Source organism: Meriones unguiculatus, chromosome 4 (assembly GCF_030254825.1).
Source record: "Meriones unguiculatus strain TT.TT164.6M chromosome 4, Bangor_MerUng_6.1, whole genome shotgun sequence".
Lineage (NCBI taxonomy): Eukaryota > Metazoa > Chordata > Mammalia > Rodentia > Muridae > Meriones > Meriones unguiculatus.
In genome coordinates this window covers 50,527,100-50,553,815 of record NC_083352.1, presented here as the reverse complement: position 1 = coordinate 50,553,815, position 26,716 = coordinate 50,527,100, and the positions used below count along the sequence as shown (strand labels likewise).

Sequence of the window (26,716 nt, the reverse complement as noted above, 5' to 3'; positions counted from 1 at the left end):
CCCAGCCAGCGCATTCTCAAAACCATCTGCTTATTAAGTCTGACATGACTAACCACACTGAAATAAATTTCGGAAGGAAATTAGATAAAATGTGAAAATTAGAGATAAATGTGTGATTAATACTCAGAATGCTGACCGGGCCCACCGAGTACTTTAAAATTATTATAATAGCTGCTGCATAAATTGATGCCCTGAGGTCAACCTTCTGACATCACAAAAATAGCATATTTGTCTTTTAGGGAAACAAAATCCATTATCCGTATCTATCTTGCACGAATTTCCCTTGATATAGAAAATAACAGTAGAATGCTAGTCAGTGTGACTCAGAATAAGCCCAGCCCTTCAGAATTCAACTCTCCCTGTTCCCTGAGTGCTTGATTTCACAGAAGGAGAGTGCCAACATTTTGAACACTCTTCAGTTTAAAGTTTTACAAAATAGACATGGCATGGCTTAGTAAAACGAGGCTCCCAAAGAACTATTGCAGAAAAGGAGTCTTGCCATGAAATATTTTATAAATGCTACATCACAGTTCGTGTTCCAAAGCAATTTAACACAGCCTCATTTTGTTCTTTTGGGTGGTTCTAGTTTGGGTTTTGAAGACCTAGGTCACTTCTTTAAGTATTCGGTGAATATAACAATGGTGAATTTTACAATAGAAAACTCAAACTGCGGATTATTTTACCTGGGCACTGCTTTCTGACCTTCCTAAAGAGGCTATTAAATTGAATAAGGGGTTCAAGACACTTACTTAGCTTCTGTAGAGGTTTAAAAGGGCCGCATATTTATCAGGCATATTGGGGATGTGGTTGACCTTCTGTCCAGAGCTGAGGGGTCCCATGCTGTCAGAACCAACCCTATAATTTGCCTGAAGATCTTCATTAGTAAACAGTCTTAAATCCTACACAAGATCTTGAAAAGTGTATGGGTTTTAAACTACATGGGTTTTAAACCTCCCCACATTTCAAACAACTAACTTGAATTCAAAGGAAGTATTCTACAGACGGCTTGTGTGAGTAGTTTTTCAATAATTAAAAATCACTCCACCTGCAAAGCTATGGCTGTTGCCCTTGGCTGTGAGGACAATGCTGGAAGTGGCTTCTCACTATTGTACTAAAATTACAGAAGATCGCACTTACTAGCAACGCACAGTGGAGTCCAACCACTGAGAGAAAAGTTTGTATTCACAAAATTACACTTCAGGAAAAAACTTCAAGGAATATTAAATGTTCAGGTGTCAGTTAAATGATCAGGTACTAGCCCAACATGAAGTGGTTTAAGTCTAAAGAGATGGTTCCATAACATTTTCTGAGGGACAATCCTGGAAACATGGCATCCAGCACTTCTGATTTGCAGTCTATTGTGTGGTTTACCTCCCACAGTTTGGGGCTACAACACCAGAACCAACTTCTATATTGCTGTGCATTTGTCTTCAAAGCAGCCCTCCATGTTTTAAAGTCCTGACCCAGGCTCAGTCAAGGAGCAGTGATAGCGTCTTGGGACGTGTTCTACCTATAGCTTCCTTCTCCCTGAGGACTGACAGTCTTCAGTAGCTAAACATGCCTTTCCTGATTTCCATCTATCCTTGTGGTAAAGTTTTCTACACAGGTTTCTACAATGTTTCAAACTTTCCCTATACATTTTCCCATTAGATTCCATTATTTCTCCTCCCTTTCCTCTTTGAATTGATTCACCCAACTTTTGGAAATTACAAAAGAGGAATTCCAATAAATTCATTCAACACCCTAACTCCTACTTACAGCCTTTTCAAAATATCTGCTTTCATGTTTTCCACATGAGTAATTGTCACTTGCACAGTTCGAGTGACTTTTCAAAGCCAAAGTATCTATGCCTCTGTCCCAACCGTGCACATGTGACACACTATACAAGAAAATACTTCCTTCCCGGCCTCATGAAATTACAACACCAACCCTTAAGGAGAAAATGCAAGCTGAAGAAGAAGAAGAAGAAGAAGAAGAAGAAGAAGAAGAAGAAGAAGAAGAAGAAGAAGAAGAAGAAGAAGAAGAAGAAGAAGAAGAAGAAGAAGAAAATTATGTTTCTAAGGATTCAAATTCTTATGTAAATTGTTTTATATTCTTGGTTTTACACAGAGTAAATTCAAACTGGCAAAGCTTTTTAATCTTCAAAGGCAAGGGGAGAGGGCAAGAATACATTTCCACTCTAGCAGAAACAGAGCAGAGTGGGGCACATGTGGCTGAACACAAAAGTGGTTTGGTTTGGTTTGGTTTGGTTTGGTTTGGTTTGGTTTGGTTTGGTTTGGTTTGGTTTGGTTTGGTTTGGTTTGCAGTGAATTCCATAGGTCAGGATAAGATCAGTGTTACTCTGCCTGATCCATCTTTATATTCAGGAAGGGCATTTTCAATTAAAAAGAAAAAAGAGGGTTCAAAAGATAGACTCATGCAAAGCTAGAAACAGTTTTGTGTGTGTGTGTGTGTCTGTGTGTCTGTGTGTCTGTGTGTCTCTTTGTATGTGTCTCACTTTCTCTGAGTGAATCTCTGTTTCTGTCTATGTCTCTGTCTCTCTCTTCCCCTTCCCCTTCCCTCTCCCTCCCTCCTTATTTCCCTCCCTCTCTAGATTTTTCCTCCCAATCTTGTCTCTCTCAAGATACCTGCTTTTCTCATCATTCAGTTGTCACTTATTCATGAGTAACCAAATATTCTCTGTGAGTCTTGGAGCTCAGTGAACTGACTGTCACCTCTCTACCCCTCAGAGTCCCCCTAAGTGTCCGAGATTTATTTCTGTCTCTGCTTTAGTGTCTCAGATTCTGATGCAAATATTGACAAAGTACTTCTTTATGAAACCCAAGGACCCATAGCCTTTATTAATCCCCATCTATTCTTGCAGGCTCAGGAAGCCATTTGCCACAATTTGTCAGCCCAAAAGGAGACTTTTCTAGTCAATGAGTTATAACTATTACCATCTGGGATATCAAGAGCACAGGCCTAGAAACCAAAGCCATGAGTACAAGCCTCGCCTGTCACCCATTTGCTATATAATCTTGTGCAAATCACTTGCTTTCTCGAAGCTGCAGATGCGAATGTAAGTGAATGCACCACACAGCATGGTGGTGAAGCTGAGCTGACAGCGGGTGGAAAGGGATCCAGTGCAGCGTAAAATGGGTGGGAAGGCTGTAATAATTTACCTGCCTTTTGTCAGAGAAGAGTTACTTATCTTAATCTTCAAAGAAGTCTCTTATTTATACAACTTTCCTTTTTTTTAACTTTTTTTGAGGCATGGGGGTAGGGGGGGAATGGAATCGTTTTTGACAAATGATCCGTAACTTTAAAAGTTCATATTTTGAGGCTATACATGATTTTCTAATAACATAACACTTAACTTTAAGTAGCAAGACCTGGTTTCAGTAAAAGACTAGTTGGAGCACAGTATATATGAATCTGAGCTCCCCCCCAGGCAGTCTTTATGCCGTGGGCTCACGGGCTCGTGTTTCTCTTGCATAATGTAAGCCAGCCTTCTGAAATGAGCAGTTCTAGTAAGACCCAGGGCAAGAGAGCGATGCCAAAGCAATCACATTCATAGTGAATTCAGAGGAGAATGTGTACAAGATAGGAGGAAAATCTCTGCGGGCATCATTTTGAGGAAAGGCAATAGTTGCTCTCTGCCAACAGCCATTGGATGCCACCAGCATGGAGCAATTACAGACAGAATGGATCTGCTGAAGCGAAAATGGCGCAGTGGCTGTAAGGCAAAACTTTAAACAGCAAGAAGTCCAGTCAGGAGGGTTAATGCACTAGTGTTGCTTTGTGTTTATAGACTGTAATTTCCAAAAGTGCTTCATTATTTTTCTAAGCCTCAAATCAATTATGGCACAGCGTATGTATATTTCTAGCCTCAAGTCCCTGAATCCCAAAAATAACTGTGTCAGTTTTAATTCGGTTATTGCTTTGTATGTATCTCTCCCATCATGACCCAGCTTGTAGAAAGAGAAGCTGCCAGGAGTTGACCATAAGTTTTACCCCTCCCCCCAGTTCGTTTCAATCCAGTGGGCAATCTGTGTGCTCTCTCCATTCACGCCGTAAAAACTATTCTCTGAAAGGTCACTTATGGCTTCTGAACACGTTTGCACCATCGTTCTGTCCACCTCCTGCAGAATTGGACACTATTGACTTCCCGGTGTCTTCTCCGTGCTCTTCTTCCTGCGCTTCTCTGATTTCCCGCTCATCTTCCCTCACTTTTCTTAACTACTTGCCTTTGCCCTCTTCTAGAAGAGGTCATTCCCTACAATCCATCCAGGCTCTTCTTTGCTTCACACTCTTTGCTTACCTGTAGGCACCTGCCTCACTGGCAGTCTAGTCAGGAAACAGAAATCATGCCAACCAGTATTTGGAACAAGGAAATTTCAGTATTTAACAATGTGCTGTATAGTAAAGGGATCAATTAGGGCTCTTAAAAAGTACAGGAGCATCAACTCAAAAATAAATAAGTAAATAAATACCCTTTAGGTTCTAGGGAATGTGAGCAAGACAGGAATTGAGGAACTTAGGGGGCCTCTCCAGTCATTCCTCCACCGAGACTGACCTTCCCTGAAGTGGATGGCTGCCAGAGACAATGGTGAAGAAGTGTGCAGAGCGTAACGCATAGCAGCTTGCATCTGAGAGACACTTCACTCACTAATATGTGGGCAATCGCACGAAAAACCAGGACACAGAGAGAAACAAGGAAAAGTCTGTCTTCCACCGTTTCCTGAATGTGGCACTATTATTAACAAAGCTCAAAATTGCATCCATTTCCATTAACAACAGTGAAATATCTACAAGGGTCCATCTCAAGAAACACAAAGTAAAATGAGGAGTCTGGACCTGAGAAGGCATATCTTAATGAATAGGCATGGTGGATATTTTTAAACATATGATCTCTTGTCCAAATTTCAAGTTTCTGGGATATAGATCTATGTCACAAAAATGGCACATCTCAAACTCAGCATACCTTTCTCATGATCCATACGCAAATGATTGTTAAGCCCTGTAATTTCAATATAGAAAAAATGTCCCTGAGAGAGGTCTCTTCCTTTGATTCATGTTTTCTTTGGATATACATCCAGCATTGCTGCCAGCACAGCTCAGAGAGTTTTATCAATTAAAACCAGCGCCTGTCTTTACACCTTCACAACTCTCCGTGATTTAACACCTACAAAGTTTCACTCTTGAAACCATCTAATAATCTCCTTTATATCATGCTCAATCCCATTATTGCTGATGCTGCTATGAAAGTTTAACATTTATTGAGCACTTAATACTTAATATGAGCTGGATATACCCATACCATATACATATATACATATACATATACATACCATACATATGTATGTGTGTGTGTGTGTATTCACCTTAATACAACAAATGTATGAAGGATTATTATCTTTGTTTGCAGAAAATTAAGCTGAAAAAGGTAGAGAAACTTGTGTGAGCTCTCAAAGCTAAAAAGTTGTCAAACCACATTCTCACCATGGACCTGCTAGCTAGAGAATTTGTGCTTCTAACTACATCATCATCCCCCCCCAAAAAAAAATAAAATAAAAATAAGGATTAAATTAGTCCCTGAGGTCTGGGACTTGTACACTAAAACTATAAAACACTGCAAAGTGAATTGAGGATCTACATAAATGGAGATACCCCAGTTTTATAGCTCTAGAGAAACAATATAGTTAAGTGTCAATGCTTACTAAAGGGAGTTACAGATTTAATGCAATCTCTATCAAAATTCCAAATGCAGAGGTTTTTGTGTTTTGTTTTTCTCTGTTTATTGGTTGGTTGGTTTTCCCTTTTATTGTTGTTGCTTTGGTTTGGTTTTTTTGAGACAGGGTTTCTCTGTGAAACCTTGGCTGTCCTGGAACTCAGTCTGTAAACCCAGATGGCCTCAAACTCAGAGATCTGCTTGACTCTTGAGCACTGGGATTGAAGGTATGAGCCACCACTGCCTAGTAATTCATACTTTCTTATTTCAAAACTTAACATAAAACACAGTAATTTTTAAATTGTACTTCAGGGATGAGAAAAGACAAGTGGCACAGCAGAATAGACTAGACTCTCAAGAAGTGAACTCTCATGTGAACAAGCGACTGTGTTCAAACACCTGGATATCCATCTTCAAAACTTAATCTTTTGAAGGGCTCGTCACTCATCCACCAGGACGTAGCCTTATTTGAAAAGAATGTTGTTTCGGATGTAATTGGTTATGATGACTTCATGCTTGCCGCTCTAACAGGCCCATATGGTGGCTTACAGCCATCTAAAACTCCAGTTACAGGGGATCTGGTATCCTCTTGTGGCTTCCACGGGCAACAGGTCATACATAATGTACATCCATACACGTGGGCAAAACACATAATAAAATAAAATAAATTTAAGAATAAAGCATAGAGGGAAACTTTATGGCACTTGATTGGCCACAATTTCTTAACTATGACACACCCTCACACTCACAAATACAGGCAGGAAGACCTAGGCATACTGGACTTTATCAAAATCGGAGCTTTCATTTATCAAGCGCACTCTCACTAATGTAAAAGGGTAACTCTCTAAACAGAAAAAAAAATGCAAATCGTATCCAGTATGAGACTGATATCCATAACACAGAAAAATACTCAACAATAAAAATGTAAGCTACTGTATTCAAAAGTGAGCAAAAGACCAGAGCAGTTTATTTTATTTATTTTTTTTTTTAGATTTATTTATTATGTATACACTGTTCTGTCTGTGTGTATACCTGCACGCCAGCAGAGGGCACCAGGTCTCATTATAGATGGTTGTGAGCCACCATGTGGTTGCTGGGAATTTAATTCAGGACCTTTGGAAGAGCAGCCAGTGCTCTTAACATCTGAGCCATCTCTCAGCCCCCCAGAGTGGGTTTTTTATGAAGAAGATTCACAAATAATCATAAAATGGCATTTAAAATCACTAGCCACAAGGCAAATACAAGTCAAAACCACAGTGAGATACTGCCTCATCCCTACTAAGGGCACTTACTGAAGAACCGGTGTTGGCAAGATGTGTGGAAATTGGGAACTGCTGTACGAATACAATACTATTTGTTAGAATATAATATGCAGCCTCTATGGAGAACTGTTCAGCAATCCTTCAAAAAGTAAAGCTCAGATCGGTCACTTGCCATAGAGGTATCGATTCTAGTCCTAAGTGGGTAACCAGAAGAACTCAAAAAGGGGATCTGTATGCTAAGGTTTATTGCAGCATTATTTGCAGGAGCCACGGGGTAGAAAAAAATAAAACTAAAATAATCCATCAAAATATGAATGAACAAAGATGGCATATGTGTGTGTGTAAATATCATTCAGCTCTAAGGAGTAAAGTTTTTGTATGTGCCACAACAGGGCACATATCTACTGTGCTAAGTTAAATAATCCAGGCACAAAAAAACACAGATAGTGTGATCCACTGATATGAAATGCATAGAACACAGAAATTCATATCATCAATGGAACAGACATTAACACGAGCAGAGAACTACAGCTTAATGGTTAATGGTTTCTGTTTTTGAATAATTAGAACACCTTGGTAATACATAATAATGATAATTATGAAGCATTTGAATATATTAATATTGCCAAATCGAACATTTTAAAATACTAAAATGTTAAACTTTGTGTTGTGCATATTTTACTACATTTTTTGAAGCCTGTAAGCAGATACAAGAAACCTGTGAAACGGAGAAGGAGAAGGAAGTAAAAGTACATGCAGCAGCTAGACCTAAAAGTGACAGGCAGGAGTTGACTAGGGGAAAGGGAGGAGAGAGGTGGGCATATATGATATGGTGTTGCCTGAGATCTTGAGCAACTGGAAGTAATATTTCCAATATTAACTGGGACACACACAAAGGGGCCTGTTCAGCTGTAATTGCCTTGTATTTGAAATGCTCAAAGCATAACGCAGATGTGATTTGACTGTACTATCATCCCCATTTCATAAAAAAATAAGTGGCAGCCAACATCCCCTGGCCACTTAGAATGTACAAGACACTTGCCTAAGCATGCGTGTATTCAAACCTTACATGCCCTTTCATACAATTTACTTATTTATTTATCTTTCTTTCATACAATTTTTGTGATGTGACATTTTACTGATTCCTGCCCATTATATCACTTGCCATTCCCTAAAAAGCACATTCCAGTGGACACCAAAAAGGCACCCAAAACAAATCAGGGTGCTCCACCTCCTCCCAACTCAGAGTTGAGTCAAAGGCTTTGAAGGCGAGCAGGAAAGGTGTCCATAGCCACCAAAACAAAAATGTTCACATCCCCCACCTTCTGGCACTGTCTGCACTGAGAATCCAAAACCAGAGTCTTCAGACAAGCACCCCAAGGGGTGGCATCTTGACCACTGTGTCAAAGTTCCCCGATCCCCAAGCCATATGGGAGACTGAAAGAAGACAAGACATTTGTGGTTATTGTGGAACTCCACAAGCACCAAATCAAGCAGCTATGAAGAGAGTCCGAGACACTGATGTGGTCACGGTCAGCCTTGATGGAAAGCAGCAGCTCTGTGTTCGACTGCCTCCTGGTTATGATGCTGTGGAATGGACCAAAAACTGGGACCACGGCCAAGGGCCTCCAGCTGAGTAATTATAAATGAACATTTCCTTTCACCATAAAAACAAAACTTTAAAGTCTGGGGTGGGACTCAAGGATAGGGTATGGGCTGAGCATTTGTGAGGCCCTGGGTTCAAGCACACACACACACACACACACACACACACACACGCACACGCACACGCACACACATACACACACACTCCTTTTACTTTCGATTCTCAATGTTTGTTTTACTTCTGATCCCTATGGCTACGGGCTCCTTCTGTCACCTCACTTCACTCTCTAGATTGAAAACTTTTCGTCCTCTAGAGTTCTTTCCAATGGCATGGGTTCCACTAAGCACGCCAATCTGTCTTCCTCAGAATTGGTCATTTCCTCTTCCATCCTCTTCTAGCATTGCTCTGCTTTGCTTCTCCGTTGTGTTGCTATGATAAAATGTTCTGTCTGGAAGCAACTTGGGGGGAAGGGGGATTCATTTCAGCTTACACTTCCAGGTAACACTCCATTGCTGATGGAAGCCTGGACAGGAACTCAGAGCAGGAACAAAAGCAGAGACCTTGGAGGAGTGCTGCTTTCTGGCCTGCTCTCTGTGTCCTGCTTTCCTCGCTTTCTTATACAGTCCAAGCCTTCTTGCCTGGACATGGTGCCTGCCCCAGTGAGCTGCCTCCTTCCACAGCAATCATCTGTCAAATACGACACTATACGATATAGCCACAGGCTAGTCATATTAATGTAATCCTTCTGCTGAGGTTCCCTCTTCTCAGATGATGTGAGATCATGTCAAGTTGACAATAAAACTAGCCCAGGACAAACATGTTGTCTCCAGAAAAGATGGCTTTAGTGATGGCTAAAGTGGGGCTTTAGTGACCCCAATAGGAATGTTGGTTCCTGGTGAGAAGAACGTTTCTTCTCTTAGTCTTTGGATTTTCATTCATACTTCTTAAAGCATCTTTCATAGAAAAGTACTTCTTGGATATAGGGGTTTTTCTATTTTTTTATTGAAAACTTTTTCATGTGTAGATTTTTTTAAATAAATGGACAAGCTGAACTGTATAATGGAAGTTGTAGAGAAACTCCTTTGTATCTCATAAGCAGAACCTATACCTGCTGTGTCTCTGTTCAATTTTCTCTCCATCCTACACTCCTGTCTTTTCTGTCTAGCTCACAAAAAAAAAAATTACCTTGCTGACTCAGTTAGGGGTACTATTGCTATGGTAGAATATCATGACCAAAAACAAGTTGAGAAGGAAAGGTTTTATTTGGCTTATACTTCCATATCACTATTTATCACAGAAGGGAGTCAGGACAGAAACTCAGACAGGGCCATAACCTGGAGGCAGGAGGTGATGCAGAGGCCATGGAAGAAAGTTGTTCTTCATGGCTTGTTCAGCCTACTTTCCTATAGAACCCAGGACCACCAGCCCAGAAATGTCACCACCCACAATGGGTTGGGCTGTCCCTCATCAATCGCTAATTAAGAAAATGCCTCCCAGCTAGCCAGTATGTTTGCTCCACGAAGAGGAGCATCTTGATACCTTTTGTCGTATTTAAGCTTTTCAGCTAGAAGTGCTGGGAGATCCAGATCTCCCTTGCTTTCATGTGCTCTCCAACATCCTGACTACGCTGTGGGCTGCACTGTGGAGGAGATGGATTCCTTTTCTGTCTTCTCTCTGACCAGTCTCTAGCACAATGCCTGGACACAGCAGACACTTAATAGTTGAGTGAGTGATGAATCTACTACTTCATTTAGAAGGCCCCAAAGCTATTAGGAGTAATTAACAAACCATGGCTAGTGTTTGTTGAGCCTAGCATTTTTGTCTACCTAACATCCAATTGAGTGGCTTATTATCTAGGCAAAAATGAATAAATACATACATACAATTTTAAAATGAGTGATCTGTCAATGACCTTAATGCTTGATACATATTCTATTCCTCCTTTCTAATTCGCTTCTCCCTTCTCTTCTTTTCTCTTTCTCCTTTTCTTCCTCTCTCTCTCTCTCCCTCTCTCCCTTCCTCCTCCTCCATCATAAGGACTCACCATGTCCTCACTATGTAGCCCTGGCTGGCCTCAAATTCACAGAAATCTGTTTGCCTCTGACTCTGGAATTAAAGACACATACCACGGTGCACAGCTCCCTCTTATATCTCTTCTTCTCTTTAGTTTGTGTTGGTTTGGAGACAAGATTTCAGGTATTCAACAATGTTGCTGCAACCCAATAACAAAGCAGCTGAGGACAACCTCACCCTAATTATCTTCCTACTTCTATCCCTAAATGCTGGAATGCAGAGATGCCTCTGGAGTTCTGGATTACAGGCTTTGCTACCATACCTGGTCCCATGATGGAACCTGGGCATTGTGCGTGAGAGGGAATCACTGTACCAACTGAGATCCCTAAAAGCTTCCTGAGCAGAAGAATAAATGTTTGTTGAACTTGAGCCTTCTTGTAAACCTACCAAAAGCCTTTACTCTCTGTCTTTTGCTAACCCTTGCCCAAAAGGATTCTATTTTTGCAATCCTGTGATCCATCATGATTTCCTTCTTCCTGATTTTTTTACCTTCTTCCTGCTCATGCCGAGTCAAGCACTACTTCTCTTTCTAATCCTCCTTAGCCTTCCTCCAGATCCCTTGATGCAATTTAATAATGCCCTGAAGCTGAACATCAAAGGACTGAAGCCTAAAAATGATGTCCTCTATCACAGATTTATGTAATAGTCTGTGTCCTAGATTTGAGGTGTGTGTGTGTGTGTGTGTGTGTGTGTGTGTGTGTAAAATGCCTTACTTTCAGACACAGTGCAGAGCCCAGACCAAATAAAATCATTTGTACATACTATTACCTATAGTCTTTAAACCCTGATTCTGTTTCAATTCATCTTTTTATTTTAATGAAGCTGTGTTTGTGAAGAAAAGAAGAGATTCAGAATACATGCTTCTAGAGATGTGGATATGAATACAAAGGGGAAAGAAGGAAGTGAAAATGGCTGGGTGTTAGTGTTGTCCCAGCTGTCTACCTTGTCCTGTACTGAACTCTGAGCATTTCCTCTCTGGCACAACTTTGTGCTGAAATTTACACAGATGTAGACAATTATGCCTTTGAAACTTGAAATTTGGCTTGCAAAGTGGCTTATTCTGTTGTCTACACAGCTGCCATCTGAGTAAGAACTTAGAAAATTCAAGAGTTTAGAAAATGTTGTCCTCTATCGCTTCCAGAGACCCTTTGGCCTCCTAACATTGGGAAACAAAGTGAGGCTCTCCAGGAGGGTTGGTCCTAGCCACAGGCTGAGGAGGCAGAGCCACCGCTCACATCCCTAGACTGGGATGCTCTCTCCTTTGTCCTTTTCTAAGAGCAGAGACCTACACACGGGCAAGTTTGAATGCCAGCCCTGTGGAACAGCCTCTCCTTCTGTGCCAAGTGGCAACAAATATAAAAAAAGAGCTGCTTCTCCATCGTAAATGTGGATTGAAGCTCCTAGATTACCTTAGAGAGAAGAGCGGAGGCATAAAGATGACGGCAGCGTGTGCATCGAACACTCTAACGAGGCCGTGCTAGGGGATTGTAGGGTCCAGAGGTGTAAAGACAGCCCTTCCCAGAGTGCTATTAGGCGGTTATTCAGGTGACAGACAGCCTCAGAAAAGCGACACACTGGACCCAGAGGAGGAGATAAAGCCCAGGCTTTACAGAGTGAGCCAGGGCCCAGGGCAGTAATAGCTCAACTGACATAGTAGAGATGGCTGAAGCAAGAGGATCATGAGTTCCAGGGTGGTCTGGTATACAAAGCAAATGCCTTCACACACACACACACACACACACACACACACACACACACACACACAACAGTGGTATCGAAACTAACTCTGCGTTTCTATTTTACTAAAAAAGCGCTTGTGTGCTTTTCCACGCACACGGTGTAAAGCACTTTTACAAAAGCCTTTTCTTCTTTCTTGCCCCTCTCCATGTCTGACTTTCCCGCCCTCCTCCAACATCCCAAAGGAATGTTTCCCCTTAGTTCTTGTTTAGGAAAGATGAAGCCAAGTTTTTTTTTTTCTTTTTTTTTTTTTTTTTAAGTGATGATCAGTCATACTCAGATGAGCAGTCAGATTCACGCTTGTGAACTGCTGGATCTCCCCTGCTACCAAGAAGAGGCTGCAATTGACTTGCTAGGGATGGTAGCATGCAATGCCCCTAATTCGAGGTCTAAGCGAGGAGCTGATGGGTTTCAGGAGAGGGAAAGCAAGTGTGCTTGAACATAACCCCTTGCAAGTGGTAGGCCGGTGTTTGTTTTGGAGTTGAGGGATCCATAGTTGTCCCCGGATGCTATGCTGGACAAATCAAATTTTGCTTATTTCGCATACCCGTAACATCGGAGACAGAGAACTTCCCAGAGGTCCCGAAGCCGTTGGCAGACCTCTCGGCTCCTTCTCTGAATGAGAACCGAGCTGCAGTTCTGTCATCTCCTGCAGGACATTCAACCCCCCACTGCTCCCAGAATCCACGAAACCTGAGCTAGCTCCATCTGCATTATCTCCATCCCAGCGTTGATGGCGCCTTTCACAATTCCCCGAGTTTTCACAACCTTTGCTCTGTATTGCTGCCAATACGAGCGGGCCTGGCTGGACATTCTTCTTACTTACCTACTCCTTCCAGGCAAAAGAATCAGCTCAAAAGCTATCAGCTGGGTGCATTCTATTCTTTCCCCATCTTTAAGCATAGCAAGGGATAATAACTCAGGACTAATACAGGAATATGAAGGGCTGAGATAGCAGGGTTTATGGAACACAGGCACTCACATCACAAACTGCATCTAATACCCAGCCCTGTGGCAGGCTGTGCTGCTGATGCCAGCAGAGGATTGGTGGGCCATCCAGGCAGGAGAACACTGCAAAGGACCCGTTCCTGACCAGATGCCACTTCTGCTCTTTCAGTTCTTGATTTTTTTTTTCATTATTAACCTTTTACTTACCCCTAAACTATTTAGTACTAACTTAATCCTCAGGCCTTATAGCTAATCCTCTAGGACCACCTTTAACTCACCACCCAGGAGAAATGCTATCCTGTGACAACAGCCAATTGTAACCAAACTAGAGCCTGAGGTCACTGTAACCTGCCCAGAGTTGTACAATACTAAAGGACCCTTTTCCTTAACGGAGTGTTTCACCCACCGGAGAGTCTGTCCCCATTGGGATGGCAATGACAGAGGTGCTTGAAGTGGAATAACAAATTCCGTGGTAAGCACTTCCTGAACAAGAGAATGCTCTCGTTACAGAGGTCAAGGCTCTGTACCACTCCCTCCGCCAAATTATCAATGACTAATTTGGCTGCAAGGAGCTAGCTGTAATTTTGTCCTTCGACTATGTCGTGTTCTTTCACAAATATGTTATATTTTCATGTCCTCATTTTTTTTTTTTTGGTCGACAAGCCGCATATAAAGTCAAGGTGTTGATTGAGTAAATCAAAGAGGATGAGCTAATGGCGAGACAAAGCTGCATTAAATAAATGCAGGTTTATTGGGAGCAGCAAGGGAGGGGGAAGGGGATGGAGAGCGCAAGCTGAAGTGGAGTAAGGGAGAGACCCTTGGAAAGGTGGAAAGGAGAGAAAGGGTGGAGAAGGGGGATGGAACCAGGAAGTCTGGTTTTATAGTGAAGGGCCTCTGGGAGAGAAGCCCTACCCCTAGGTGGAGGGCATGCTCTGGCAGCCACACCCTGCAGCAGTGACTTTAACATCCCAGCCTTTTGTTGATAACAAATGGATAATGGGCAAAGAATCTTTTCTGGCTACTTCTGGTTAACTTTGGGGGCATTGATTTGGGGGAGTGGGACAAAAAGCTGGAATGTTGCCAAGTCCCAAGAGCAGGCTGTTCTGTTTGCTGTCCAGGATCCCATGAGACCATCTGCAGCTAAGAACTGAGGTCCAGCTGATGCAGTCTGTGAGGTTTAGGGCCGGAGCATCTGAGTTCTGGATGCAGCTCTTGAGGAAATGGGATGCTGGAACATATATGTGTTGGACGCAGAAGATAAAGTCAAGGAGTTTAACTTTTAGGTCCATGGACTTTAAGGCCCACAGTCTTGGTAGCTGGGAGAAGGGGAGTCCCAAAACCAGGGGAGAAATTCCACCATCAGGAACAAAGAAGCTAAGAAAGAGGCTCCAGGGCTTATTTGGAGTGTGACCTGTGGATTCTAATGGATCTCCTGAACCTTTTAAGTTGACAAAAGGAGACAAATCGGCTTGGGAGACAATTTAAAATGTGATTAATGTCAAAGCTCTGAACAGTCTTAATACAATAGGTGCCTTTCTAGTCGTGTCATCAAAAAGATAGACCAAGGAAGCCCCTTATCAGTCTCAGGTGGCCAGGTATGGTGACATGCTTGATGTGTTCTTCTTGGTACAGATTCGAAACGTGGCGGCAAACCTCTGTGTGGATAGCAAGCACGGAGCCACAGGGACCGAGCTGAGGCTGGACATCTGTGTCAAGGATGGTTCCGAGAGGACATGGTCTCATGAACAGGTGAGTCAGAAATCATGGCAGTAGAGGCTGTTTGGGGGGGGGGGGATCTGAGGGGGTTAGTATGGAGGCAAAGAATGAAAGAAGTTTCCCATTGCATTTGGGACTTGGATGAAGTCATGTTCTGTCAACAACCAGGACTGAGTCATTGTCTGCCTCTGCCTCTGCCTCTGCCTCTGATTCTGTTTCTCGTCAGAGGAATTGTGATTGTCAATCGAGATAACGGGTAAAAAAAAAAAAAAAGTATTTCAGCATATAGAACAAGGATTGGTGTGAGAGCTCAGCCACTGAAGTGCTTGCCTTGCACATATCAGAACTTGAGTTTGATCTTCTAAAACCCATATTTTCAAGCTGAGCAAGTTGGTATGTGCTTACAATCCCAGGCCTCGTGAGGCAGAGACAGACAGAGCAATGAGGATCGCTAGCCAACCAGCCTAGCCCACACAGTGAGTTCCAGGCCAGTAAAAGCCCTCCAAAGGAGAGGCAGACAGCAGCTGAGGAATGATACCCAGGTTGTCTTCTGACCTCAACACTAATGTGTGTGCTTGTCAGCGTGCACACACACTCACATTCACCCCTACAAAGGGAAAATTATACCCTTAGTATGAGAGTTGAATATGACATGAAAGCAAAACGGGAGCTATTGCAAGGACAGGGCTGACCATTAATAAGGGGCTAAAGCCACGAGAGAGTGGATAAGTAGGAACTAAGCATGTTCAGAAATAGCATAACGAAGGCCGTTGTTTTGGATGCTAACCTTTATTCGTTTGTATGTGCCGGTGTGTGGGCTGCACATCTGTGCACACGCTCAGAGGCCAGAAAACGGTGCGTTTCCTCCTCCAGCACTCTGCACCTGTTCCTCTGAGGCTCTCTCCCTGGTTCTGGGGTTTGCATTTTCTTCCCAGGCTGGAAGCCAGCAAGCTCTAGCATTCTTCTGTCTCTATCCCACTTCCTCAGGGCTGTGGTCTCAGGCCCAGGCCTGTGCAGGACTCTGCGATCCAAACTCTGGTCCTCACGATGTTTGAGCAATCCAGCTCCTAACCACTGAGACTTCTCTCCAGACCCTTGAGTACTAACCCAAAACACTAATTTTTCCAGAAAGGCGGTAGAAGAATTGAGGGTATGACATAATCTTACTGTCTTACAAACAACAGCAGTTTTTAAAACAATGAGCCTCAAGAGTGTGAAGGAACTTGTCCAACAAAGTCACATAGCTTTTTTTAATTAATTTTTTATCTTTTATATTATTTACAGTTTATTCACTTTGTATCCCAACTATAGCCCCCCTCCCTCATTCTCTGCCTCTTTCATCTCCTCCCATGCCCCTCACCAAGTTCATGGATAGAGGAGGTCCTCCTCCCCTTCCATCTGACCCTAGCTTGTCAGGTCTCATCAGAGCTGGCTGCAATGTCCTCCTCTGTGGCCTGGCAAGCCTCCCCCCCCCCCATCAGGGGAAGGTGGTCAAAGGGCCAGCCACTGAGTAGTGTATGAAAGCAAATGCTGAGACTCATAACCAAGTTTTGGGCAGGATGCAAGGAATCTTAGCAAAGAAGGGGAGATAGTAAGACCTGGAGAGGACAGGAGCTCCACATGGAGAGCAATAGTACCAAAATATCTGGGCACAGGGCTCTTTTCTGGAACTGATACTCCAACCAAGAACCATTCATGGATACAACCTAGAACCCCTGCTCAGATGTAGCCCATGGCAGCTCAGTCTCCAAGTGGGTTCCCTTACTAGGGATTGTCTCTGACATGAATCAGTGGCTAGCTCTTTAATCACACAGTTTTAACAAAAGACTCTGTTTTGTGCTTGAGGCTTCATGAAACCTTAACCTTCCCTGCTGGCTGAGTTTTAAAAGTAGTGCGTGGGCCTCTTGTTACAGTAGTGATTTTAATCATGCACATGAAGGACAGCTGAGGCAGCGGCACCCCAACATACACGTCACAGGCTGCTTTCAGAGGGTGCATTGCTTTGATTGAAAGGCTTTGCAGTACAGCTTCATTGAAGGAAAGTGCGGTTTCTCATCCAACTCAAGACTTGAAAGCCTTTGTAAAAAGGGTCTCTCCTTCAACTGTATTACCCATGAAAGAGAAACAATAGTATTCAGGACTGCAGGCCCCTTTGGTGTTTCCATTTTGAAGAATGAAATAGTTCAATTAGAAAGATATAGGAGGTATATCACGCAGGTTTAATGAGAATCAATAGCTAATGTCAGAGCTACAAGGAAAAACAGCTGACAAGTACAGCTAACACCTTTCTCCATCACACCTCCCTCTGCAGGAGGGGAAATCCCTCCGTCAGGTACCATGCCCTGACAGCGTTTTCAGTTTCTCAGAATGGGCCACGATAGCTGTCTTATAAAAACAACAAAAAGTGAGCAAGCCCTTTCCCTGTTGGCATAACTTCGCTACTCTAGCTATGTTCTTCAAGTGTCTTTCTTGCACTCTGGGCAGAAGTTGGCTCAGGTAGAGCATTCTTGAGCTTTGGAGAGATTCTTTATCTCAAGTGCATATTCCGGACAAAACAGTCCTGACCAAAATGAACAACTGAGCAATGACCCTACCCATCCCGAGGCCCTTAAAGAGCTGCTGAAGTATACTCTCCTCTCCGCATTCTCTCTTCCTGCCCTTCCCATCCTGGGTTACAAGCAAAGCAGCAAGTTCAAAAAACCAGCCGGGGCCTAATCCATCAGATCACCAACACCCTCTAACATTCTCTAACTAGTCATCTGGCCGGTGTATTGCAGAAACACCGAGGGCCATAGAGTCAGACTTCACTTTAAACCAAGCAACCTTGTGAAACTCCTCAACTCTTCTAAGCCAGAGGTTCCTCATCATTAAATAAGCTCAAGAAGCCTATCAGTAGGACTAGCATTTGGAGCGCTTAGAAAGAATAATCACTAAAATTAAAGAGAGAACCTATAACAACAACAACAACAAAACTTTGTCTTTTGAGCTAAATTCACCTCTTCTTTTCAGCCCAAACAGAAAACAAATTTAGATAGCTTATCGGGATACAAGTCTGAATATCTAAACTATGTTTAATATTCCTAAACAAGAAAATTCTATAATGGAGTATGCTCTGACCTGAGATTTTTGTTTGGCAGCTAAAAATGAACACAAACAAACTGAAGGATATTGCATACTTGCATTGATTGTTCATTTACCTCAGGCTAAACTGCAAAAGTCTTACATGTAATGTAAGAAATGGCCACCAGAGGGCAGCACTAGACAAGCTTCTACACAGGCAAGGAGAAAAAAAAAATTCCTGCAGTTACTACAGCTCTTTACAAAGATTTTTTCAGTCTCTGGAGAGCCTAAAGATGGAGCTTCGAGAACATTAAAAGTTGCGGGAAGAAAGACTTGAAACCTGCTTGAAACGTGTCATCGTATACTGACTTGGTACAGGCAAATTCATTTTACAGTGATTAATGTAAGCCGTATTCAATATTTTTTTGTTAAAGAAGACTTGTAAGTTACGATTCAAGTTAAGTTAAATCTTTTACATTTGGATTAAATTTCCTGAATGAGAAGTATATCAGGCCAGGGAAATTATAGACATCCGTTTTAGTTCTAAAGCAGTCAAACTGATGAAATGAACACACAAACTTGCTACAAAGGCGACAAAGCAGCTCACCACCGTTATAAAGAAAACCTTTGGCTGCAAGCTAGTCAGGATGCAAGCTTATCCGGCTTCTGTGAGGGAGGCGGGCACAGGATTCATTCTTCCAGGGTCATCTGCTGAGCTGTTTGATAGCTAACATTGTGTGCTGGCTCCCACTTCCCTCTAGGGATCAAGAAAGGAGAAGAAAAATAGAGCTAAATATGAGTGTGAGAAGGCAACTCCCCAGCCCCAGGCTGAGTATAAGGGGGGGGGGCGGGGATGCGGAAGAGAGGGGGCGTGCTCCGCCTGGCCTAGTTTCTCTCCGCAGGCCGAGCCGCAGGCGCTGGGCTCTTGCAGGGAGGAAGGGAAGCCTGCTGAGGAAGCTGGCAGATTTTCTCCTTTCGAAACCTGGAGGGGGACGTAAGCAAACAGAAATCCACACAGGTCGATAGGTGCGGAGAAAGAACACACGCCTTTCTTTGGGGGGATAAACAATCCTGCTACCGGAACACAGCATTCTGATAAGTACAAACTGCAGGAAGAAACTGCAGATTCCTGCAAACGACATAACAATGAAACAAAATATAACTACCCACAGAGAGGGAAAGAAATGTTCTTCAATTGTCTCATCAGGATGCCAGATTAAGATAAGTGTATTTGCAAGCTCCAATGTAGCGTTTATTTGTGTAATATAATATAATACAAAGCAGACCCCGGCCTTGTTACACACACCACATGCACATGAAAGCAAGAAAACGGGCCATGACTCAAAATCTATATTTTAAAGTATCACTCAAAAGAAGAAAGGGGAGAAATTGGCATCCATTTACTTCTAAACTATTGATTTGAGTCTGAAAGGCAAACAAAAACACGAGAGGCTTTTGTTAAGGAAACCTAGATGCTTCTGGCTAGTGAGAACTGTTCAGGGGTGGGAGGCAGACTGTGAATGTCACGGTAATTTCCAAAATATTTGAGATCCTTTCACGATGTCTGCTTGTTTCTACTCTGGCAAAAATCAGTTTGACGTAACTGTTGGCTAAGATAAATGGCAACTGGGAGCATTTCAAAGACATAAAAGAGAAAAATAGTCATTGAAAGGCACAGAAAAAATAAAGCAGTTGCTATAATTTGAAGATTTATCACCTGGACCCAGGATTACGAGCATCAGGTACAAAATTCCCTTCTAGCAGTCAATCTACAGATAGAAGGAAGATCATTACCCTGTAATAACAAACCTAGGAACAGGAAACAAAAGTTGCCTAAGTTTGCCCAGATATAATTATAACAGTAGATGGAGCCTTAGAGACAAACTTGCTGTCAACTCGCGTGTTCTCTTGAGGTTTAACTGATCCATATGAAAAGGAGGAGAAAATGGAGCAAAAGAAGCCTGGATACTTGAGATGGAAGTCCCATCTCTCAGGGGAAGGTCTGCTCTGGGTGAGGACTACAAACCCTTTCCTCTTTAGGCTTCTGAGGCCCACGCCGTGGAGAATGACATCTTTCTCTAAGAGCACAGCCCCTGGTAAACCAATCATTCTCGCTCTCCGGTACACTATTTGAGTGTGTCAGGAGGGAAGGAGGGTCTTGGGAGAGTTGGGGGAGGGGTGACTATGGTTGAAACACATTTCGTGAAACTGTCAAAGACCTAAGAAGAGGAAGAAGAGGACGAGGAAGAGAAAAAGGAGAAAGAACATGAGAGAGAAGAAGGTGGAAGAATATGAGCCAGAAGCAGGGGCACAAGCAGTGCTCCTCCTCCATCGTCTCTACTTCCGGCTCCCACCTCCGAGCTCCTGCTTAATCCTCCCTTGACAAAGACCTGTGACCTAAGAGCCTAATGAACCCTTTCCTCCCTAAAACCAAACAAGTAAATAAAGGTTTTGAAAAGCCTGGTTGACATCTTTGATGATTACTTGCTGTTTCTATTATTTGCGTTGGGAATCACCCAGGGGACACACCTGAGATTATGGCTCTGTGGCTTTTCCTGAGAAGTTTGCCTGAGAAGGGAAGTCCTGAGAGACAGGCAGTGCGCTCTGGCTGGGCTGACTGGCGTGTGAGGCAGTTAGCCATGCTGCATCTACAGCATGCATCTGCATGCTGTCAGGAAGTGGAAAGAGACAGACACTGACCTCTGCTATCTTCTTCCCTTTTTCCTTTTTATAGCCTAGGTCCCTGGGCCCATACAATGGTAGGACCCACAATTGCTCCTCAGCCCCAGTCCTCAAACCTTCTCTACAATAGTTCTTTCCTCCGACATGAGCCAAAATAAAATCTTCCCTCAAAACAGACAAACAAATAAACAAACCCCAAAAGACATGCATAGAGCAATAAAAACAGAAGAGAAACAGATAAATCAATCAAGACTTCTTGACTCAAACAAGGCAGAGGGGCGCATGCCTATGACCTCAGCACTCAGAAAGCTAAGGCCAGCCTTGGCTATGTAGTCAATCTAAGGCCAGTAGGACTCAGTTTATAAAAAAAAAAAAAAAAAGCCTAGAACTAATTCATTTACCTCATTTACCTTCACAGGTATTTCAAGCTTCTGTTGCAATAACTAGTGCACATTACACATATTGACAGAAATTTTAGCAAGCATCAGTGCTCATCATGAGCGTTTCTGGGTGCTGAAAAAGTCCGTTTTAAAAGAACATAACGTGCCATCAGAGAGCTCACCACCTAGTGAGGGGTATGGAAACACAGTGGACAGTCTTAATGGAGTGAGACAAAAGAAGAGGTGGATGAAGTAATTCAGAAAGGAAGGCTACAACAGTAATAAACACTGCATGGTATTGGCATAGAAACAGAAAGAAGGATCAATGGAACCGAACAGAAGACCCAGAAATAAACCCACACACCTATGAATACTCGATTTTTGACAAAGAAGACAAAACCATTCACTGGAAAAAAGACAGCATCTTCAACAAATGGTGCTGGTCCAACTGGATGTCTACATGCAGAAAAATGAAAATAGATCCATATTTATCACCCTGCACAAAACTTGGACTTTAGTTTTGTGCAGGTGGATCAAAGACCTCATCATAAAACCAGATATTCTAAATAGGTTAGAAGAAAAAGTGGGGAAGAGCCTAGAACTCATTGGTACAGGAGACAACTTCCTGAACAGAACACCAACAGCACAGGCTCTAAGAGCAACAATCAATATATGGGACCTCATGAAACTGAAAAGCTTCTGTAAAGCAAAGGACACTGTCATCAAAACAAAACGACAGCCTACAGATTGGGAAAGAATCTTCACTAACCCTTTATCTGACAGAGGGCTAATATCCAGTATATATAAAGAACTAAAGAAGCTGAAAAGCAGCAAACCAAGTAATCCACTTAAAAAATGGGGAACAGAGCTAAACAGAGAATTCTCGATAGAGGAATATCGAATGGCAGAGAAACACTTAAAGAAATGCTCAACCTCATTAGCCATCAGGGAAATGCAAATCAAAACGACCCTGAGATTTCACCTCACACCCATCAGAATGGCTAAGATGAAAAACTCAAGTGACGACACATGCTGGAGAGGTTGTGGAGAAAGGGGAACCCTCCTTCATTGCTGGTGGGAATGTAAACTGGTACAACCACTTTGGAAGTCAATCTGGCTCTTTCTCAGACAATTAGGAATAGTGCTTCCTCAAGACGCAGCTTTACCACTGCTAGGTATATACCCAAAATTTGCTCAAGTACACAACAAGGACATTTGTTCAACCATGTTTGTAGCAGCTTTATTTGTAATAGCCAGAACCTGGAAACAACCCAGATGTCCCTCAACGGAGGAATGGATACAGAAATTGTGGTATTTTTACACAATGGAATACTACTCAACAATCAAAAACAAAGAAATCATGAAATTTGCAGGCAAATGGTAGGATCTAGAAAAGATCATTCTGAGTGAAATATCCCAGAAGGAGAAAGACAAACAAGGTATATACTCACTTATATAGACCTATAAGATATGATAAACATAATGAAATCTATACACCTAAAGAAGATAAAAAAGAAAGAGGACACAGTGTAAGATGATCAATCCTCACTTAGAAAGACAAATGGGATGTTCATTGGACGTATGACAGTAGTCTACCACAGAAGGCATCTGAAAGACTCTACCTATCAGTGTTTCAAAACCGAAACCAAGACTCATAACCAAAGCTGCAATAGAAGGGGAGTTAGTATGACATGGAAAGGATAGGAGCTCCACAAGGACCAAATATATCTGGGCACACGGGTCTTTTCTGAGACTGACACTCCACCAAGGACCATGTATGGATATAACCTAGAACCTTTACTCAGATGAAGCCTGTGGTAGCTCAGTAACCATTTGGTTTCCCATAATAATGGGAACAGGGACTATTTCTGACAGGAACTCAATGGCAGGCTCTTTGACCTCGCCCCACCCACCCAAGGGAGGAGCAGTCCTGCTAGACCACAGAGGAGGACTTTGCAGCCAGTCCTGAAGATACCTGATAAAACAGGGCCAGATGAAAGGGGAGGAGGTCCTCTCCAATCAGTGGACTTGGAAAGGGGCAGGGAGGAGATGAGAGAGGGAGGGTGGGATTGGGAGGGAATGAGGGAGCGGGATACAGCTGGGATACCGAGTTAATAAAATGTAACTAATAATAAAAAAAATAATTTAAAAAATTTTAAAAAAAAGAAAGAAATGAAGGCTACTGGGCTGACTGGACATCTCCAATGAGGAGTGAAAGCATTGTAGGGTTGTAGGTGGACAGACCTAATTAGACAGGATCCCAGTCAGATTTCTTTGTTGGTTAGGAGGTACAGGAGTGTGGGCAATGAGAACAGTAAGGTTGGGCTGACTGGACATCTCCAATGAGGAGTGAAAGCATTGTAGAGTTGTAGGTGGACAGACCTAATTAGACAGGATCCCAGTCAGATTTCTTTGTTGGTTAGGAGGTACAGGAGTGTGGGCAATGAGAACAGTAAGGTTGGCAGGAGCTAGGGACACAGTTCCCAGACTCTGCTCTATTTGTTTGTTTGTTTGTTTATTTATTTATTGCAAGCACAAGGACCTGGGTTCAAGCCCCAGAATACATTTCAAAACCCAGGTTGGCACACACACTTTTAATCCCAGCACTGGAGAGGTGAACAACACAAGAAATTGCCTAGAGCTCACTGGCCACCAGCCTAGCCTACGTGGCAAGTTCCAGCCAGCAAGGCACCTTGTCTTTAACACAAAAGCGTACAGTGCCTGAAGAGCTACACCTATGGTCTCTACCCATCTTGAACATACACATGCATGCCCATGGGAGAAATGTGGGAAAGGAAGCAGGCTACAGCCATAATCTAGAGAAGGGATGTTGAGAACAATGTGAAGATGGGGAAGGTGAAACTAATTCCAGAGATGCTTATAAAACAAAAGTGACAGAAGATGTGCTACAACAGTGTGTGTGTGTGTGTGTGTGTGTGTGTGTGTGTGTGTGCGCGTACTCATGTGCACACGCTATACTGGGCTTGGTCCCAGGCACCACCAAAGATGAGAGACAGTGGCAAGACTTGACAATTAGATGAGAAAAGTAAAGAAGGCAAAAGGTCAAAGACTTCATGACTGACAAGATGAATGACATTACCACCAACTAAAACAAATACAAGGAGACAGGCTATCCAAGAAATGAGAATCCAGTGAGTGAAGGTTATGTTAAAATGGAGTCATCTGGGAGACACCCAATCAGAAAATCCTGCCAGAGGCTAGATACAACATGGTTGCTGGGTTTTGACCATATTGGTGAAAACTGGTCTGTGAGAATTTAAGACCAACCAGGACAGAGAGAAAACCCTGCGAAGCACCTATGATGAAGAGACAAATGAAAGAGAGCAACAGAAAGATGATCACAACAGAGGAGCACAGTACATAAAAAGCAAGCCACGGGTATAGCACATTCCACTTAGAAGAGAGGTCAAACTCAGGATCATCCCAAATAGGTTCTGTGAGAAGAACCTAAGAGAATTTGGAAATTCCTTAGTCCACAAGCATGTTAAAAAAAATATTCTCTGGAAAAAGAGATTACACAACTGTTGTTCATGACTTCATCACAAAGGCCTAACCTTGGCTAAGAGATGGCTCAACCATTAAGAGCACTGGCTGCTCTTCCAGAGAACCCAGGTTCAATTCCCAGCACCCACATGGCAGCTCACACTGCCTGTAACTCCAGTTCCAAGGAATCTGGCACCCTTCTACAAATATACATGCAGGCAAAACAATAATGTACTTAAAAAGTAAATAGATAGACAGACAGATAGATGATAGATAGACAGACAGACAGACAGACAGACAGATAGATAGATAGATAGATAGATAGATAGATAGATAGATAATTTGTCTAACCTGGCACCTCTTCTTCTTCCGTCTTGGACTGTCTCTTGTCCTGCCTTTCAGGGGAACACAACATAGACACTCACCTTTGCTCAGACAATCTTCTTGCATGTGTTGGATTTAAATAGTTTCTTTTTCTAGTTAAGACCTCTTAACCTAGTCCTTTCTGTTGTTTACAGATTTCCACCTTGTAACTGTTTCCTTAGTCATGTCTAGGCCTGCCCAGATTCTCTAGGGAGGATCTGAAAACCCGAGTGTGTGGGAGACCAGGTCATGTGGTGAGGTGTATTAGGGTTATACAGTTCTGCACTGTGCTTCCTCTCTGCCAAGAAGGCATTGTCCCCGACAGCAGTCTTCACACAGCTGTCTGCCACCTAGAGTCATCCTCTAAGAAATACATAACCTACTGAGCCAGAACTGGAAGAGATCACAAGGCTTCACAAGTCCATCATCTCCTTTAATTAAGGACTTTTTTTCTGATGGACCCTACAAATGTGGTTCACCTCAAGTAACTTAAGAAAAGGCTCTTTCTCAACAGGAATGCCTTCTGTTAGTTTAACATGTTGTAAGGTTGATAGGACATCATAAGTAGCATCTGTAATCTAACAGAGTAAGATGGAAAGCACAGGCGAGGATAGGAAACAACGGATGGCATATTGAAGTATTAATTGGAATCGAAATATCTTTCTCCGCAAACCTTCTGTGTGAGGCTGAGGTCAGGGGTCTCTAAGTGCGAAATGTACTTCTTACTGTGAGTTGCAATCTAAAACTGTCTATATTGTCCCACAGAATTGCTCTTACCTTCCTAGAAAATTAATTTGCCTGTTCTTTACTTCATTGAGCTTGACTTTTTCTTTAAATTGGATTTTTCAAGCTGCGAGCATCAATCCAGCTCAACTTTAAGCCTTGTCCTTTGGCAGTTAATCTGCTCATTAGGCTAACTCTGCAGTCCTTGATCCAGGAACATTTTATCTACATGACAAATGCTAAGAGTTTTATTAAAGGCTTTTCTCCTCCTCCTCTTCCTTCCTTCCACAGCCCCTCCTTCTCCTTCTCATCTCTCATTACTCATCCTTCCCTTTCCAATTCCTCCACCTTCAAAATATCTTTCTCTTTCTGTCCCTTCCACCCTTCCCTTCTTTCCCTCCTTACTCGTTCCTCACTGAAAACTTCTCATTTACGTTTTTACCAGTCTGGGCTCGGGAGCAGCAGTCACAGGAATTGGAAGCATGCCTTTTCAATGCCTCTGTTATGATGAGATCTGCTTCTTCCTTGGACTCACAAAATGGGAGCTCTACGTCACAGTTAAGACATCTTTCCCCACGCCCTGGAATCTTTTCCCTGATTTGAGCTCACTGAAGTCTTTCTGCTACTGATGTTTTTCTAGCTCTTTACTTTCGGGTGGAGAGAAGATATTAGACCCGGTGAGCCTCTGCACACCCGGAAATTCTGCTTTGATGCAATCTCACACAGCAGCCCTGTCACCCTCTACGACTGCCATGGCATGAAAGGGAACCAGCTCTGGGGATACCGGGAGGTAAGAGTCAGATATGCCGATTCTCAAATTGTCATGATTTCAGACTGTCTCAGGAAGTCTGTTAAAACCATGTTGTTTTGATTCAGTGTCACCTGGACATATGTATACACACTCAGCTCACAGAGGTAGAGGACAAAGATGCAGTAAAAGATGCAGTAGAAA

At 42.7% G+C, this 26,716-nt stretch overlaps 1 protein-coding gene across 3 annotated transcripts in view; it reads left to right on the top strand.

Moving 5' to 3' along the window:
- Positions 1-26,716, top strand: part of Galntl6 (polypeptide N-acetylgalactosaminyltransferase like 6) — a 1,307,600-nt gene that overhangs the window by 1,260,770 nt on the left and 20,114 nt on the right. For all 3 annotated transcript variants that reach the window (XM_060381810.1, XM_060381809.1, XM_060381811.1), the window contains 2 exons: positions 14,969-15,085; positions 26,405-26,554. In XM_060381810.1, coding sequence (XP_060237793.1) covers positions 14,969-15,085; positions 26,405-26,554 — 267 coding nt within the window. The remainder of the gene's footprint in view (positions 1-14,968; positions 15,086-26,404; positions 26,555-26,716) is intronic.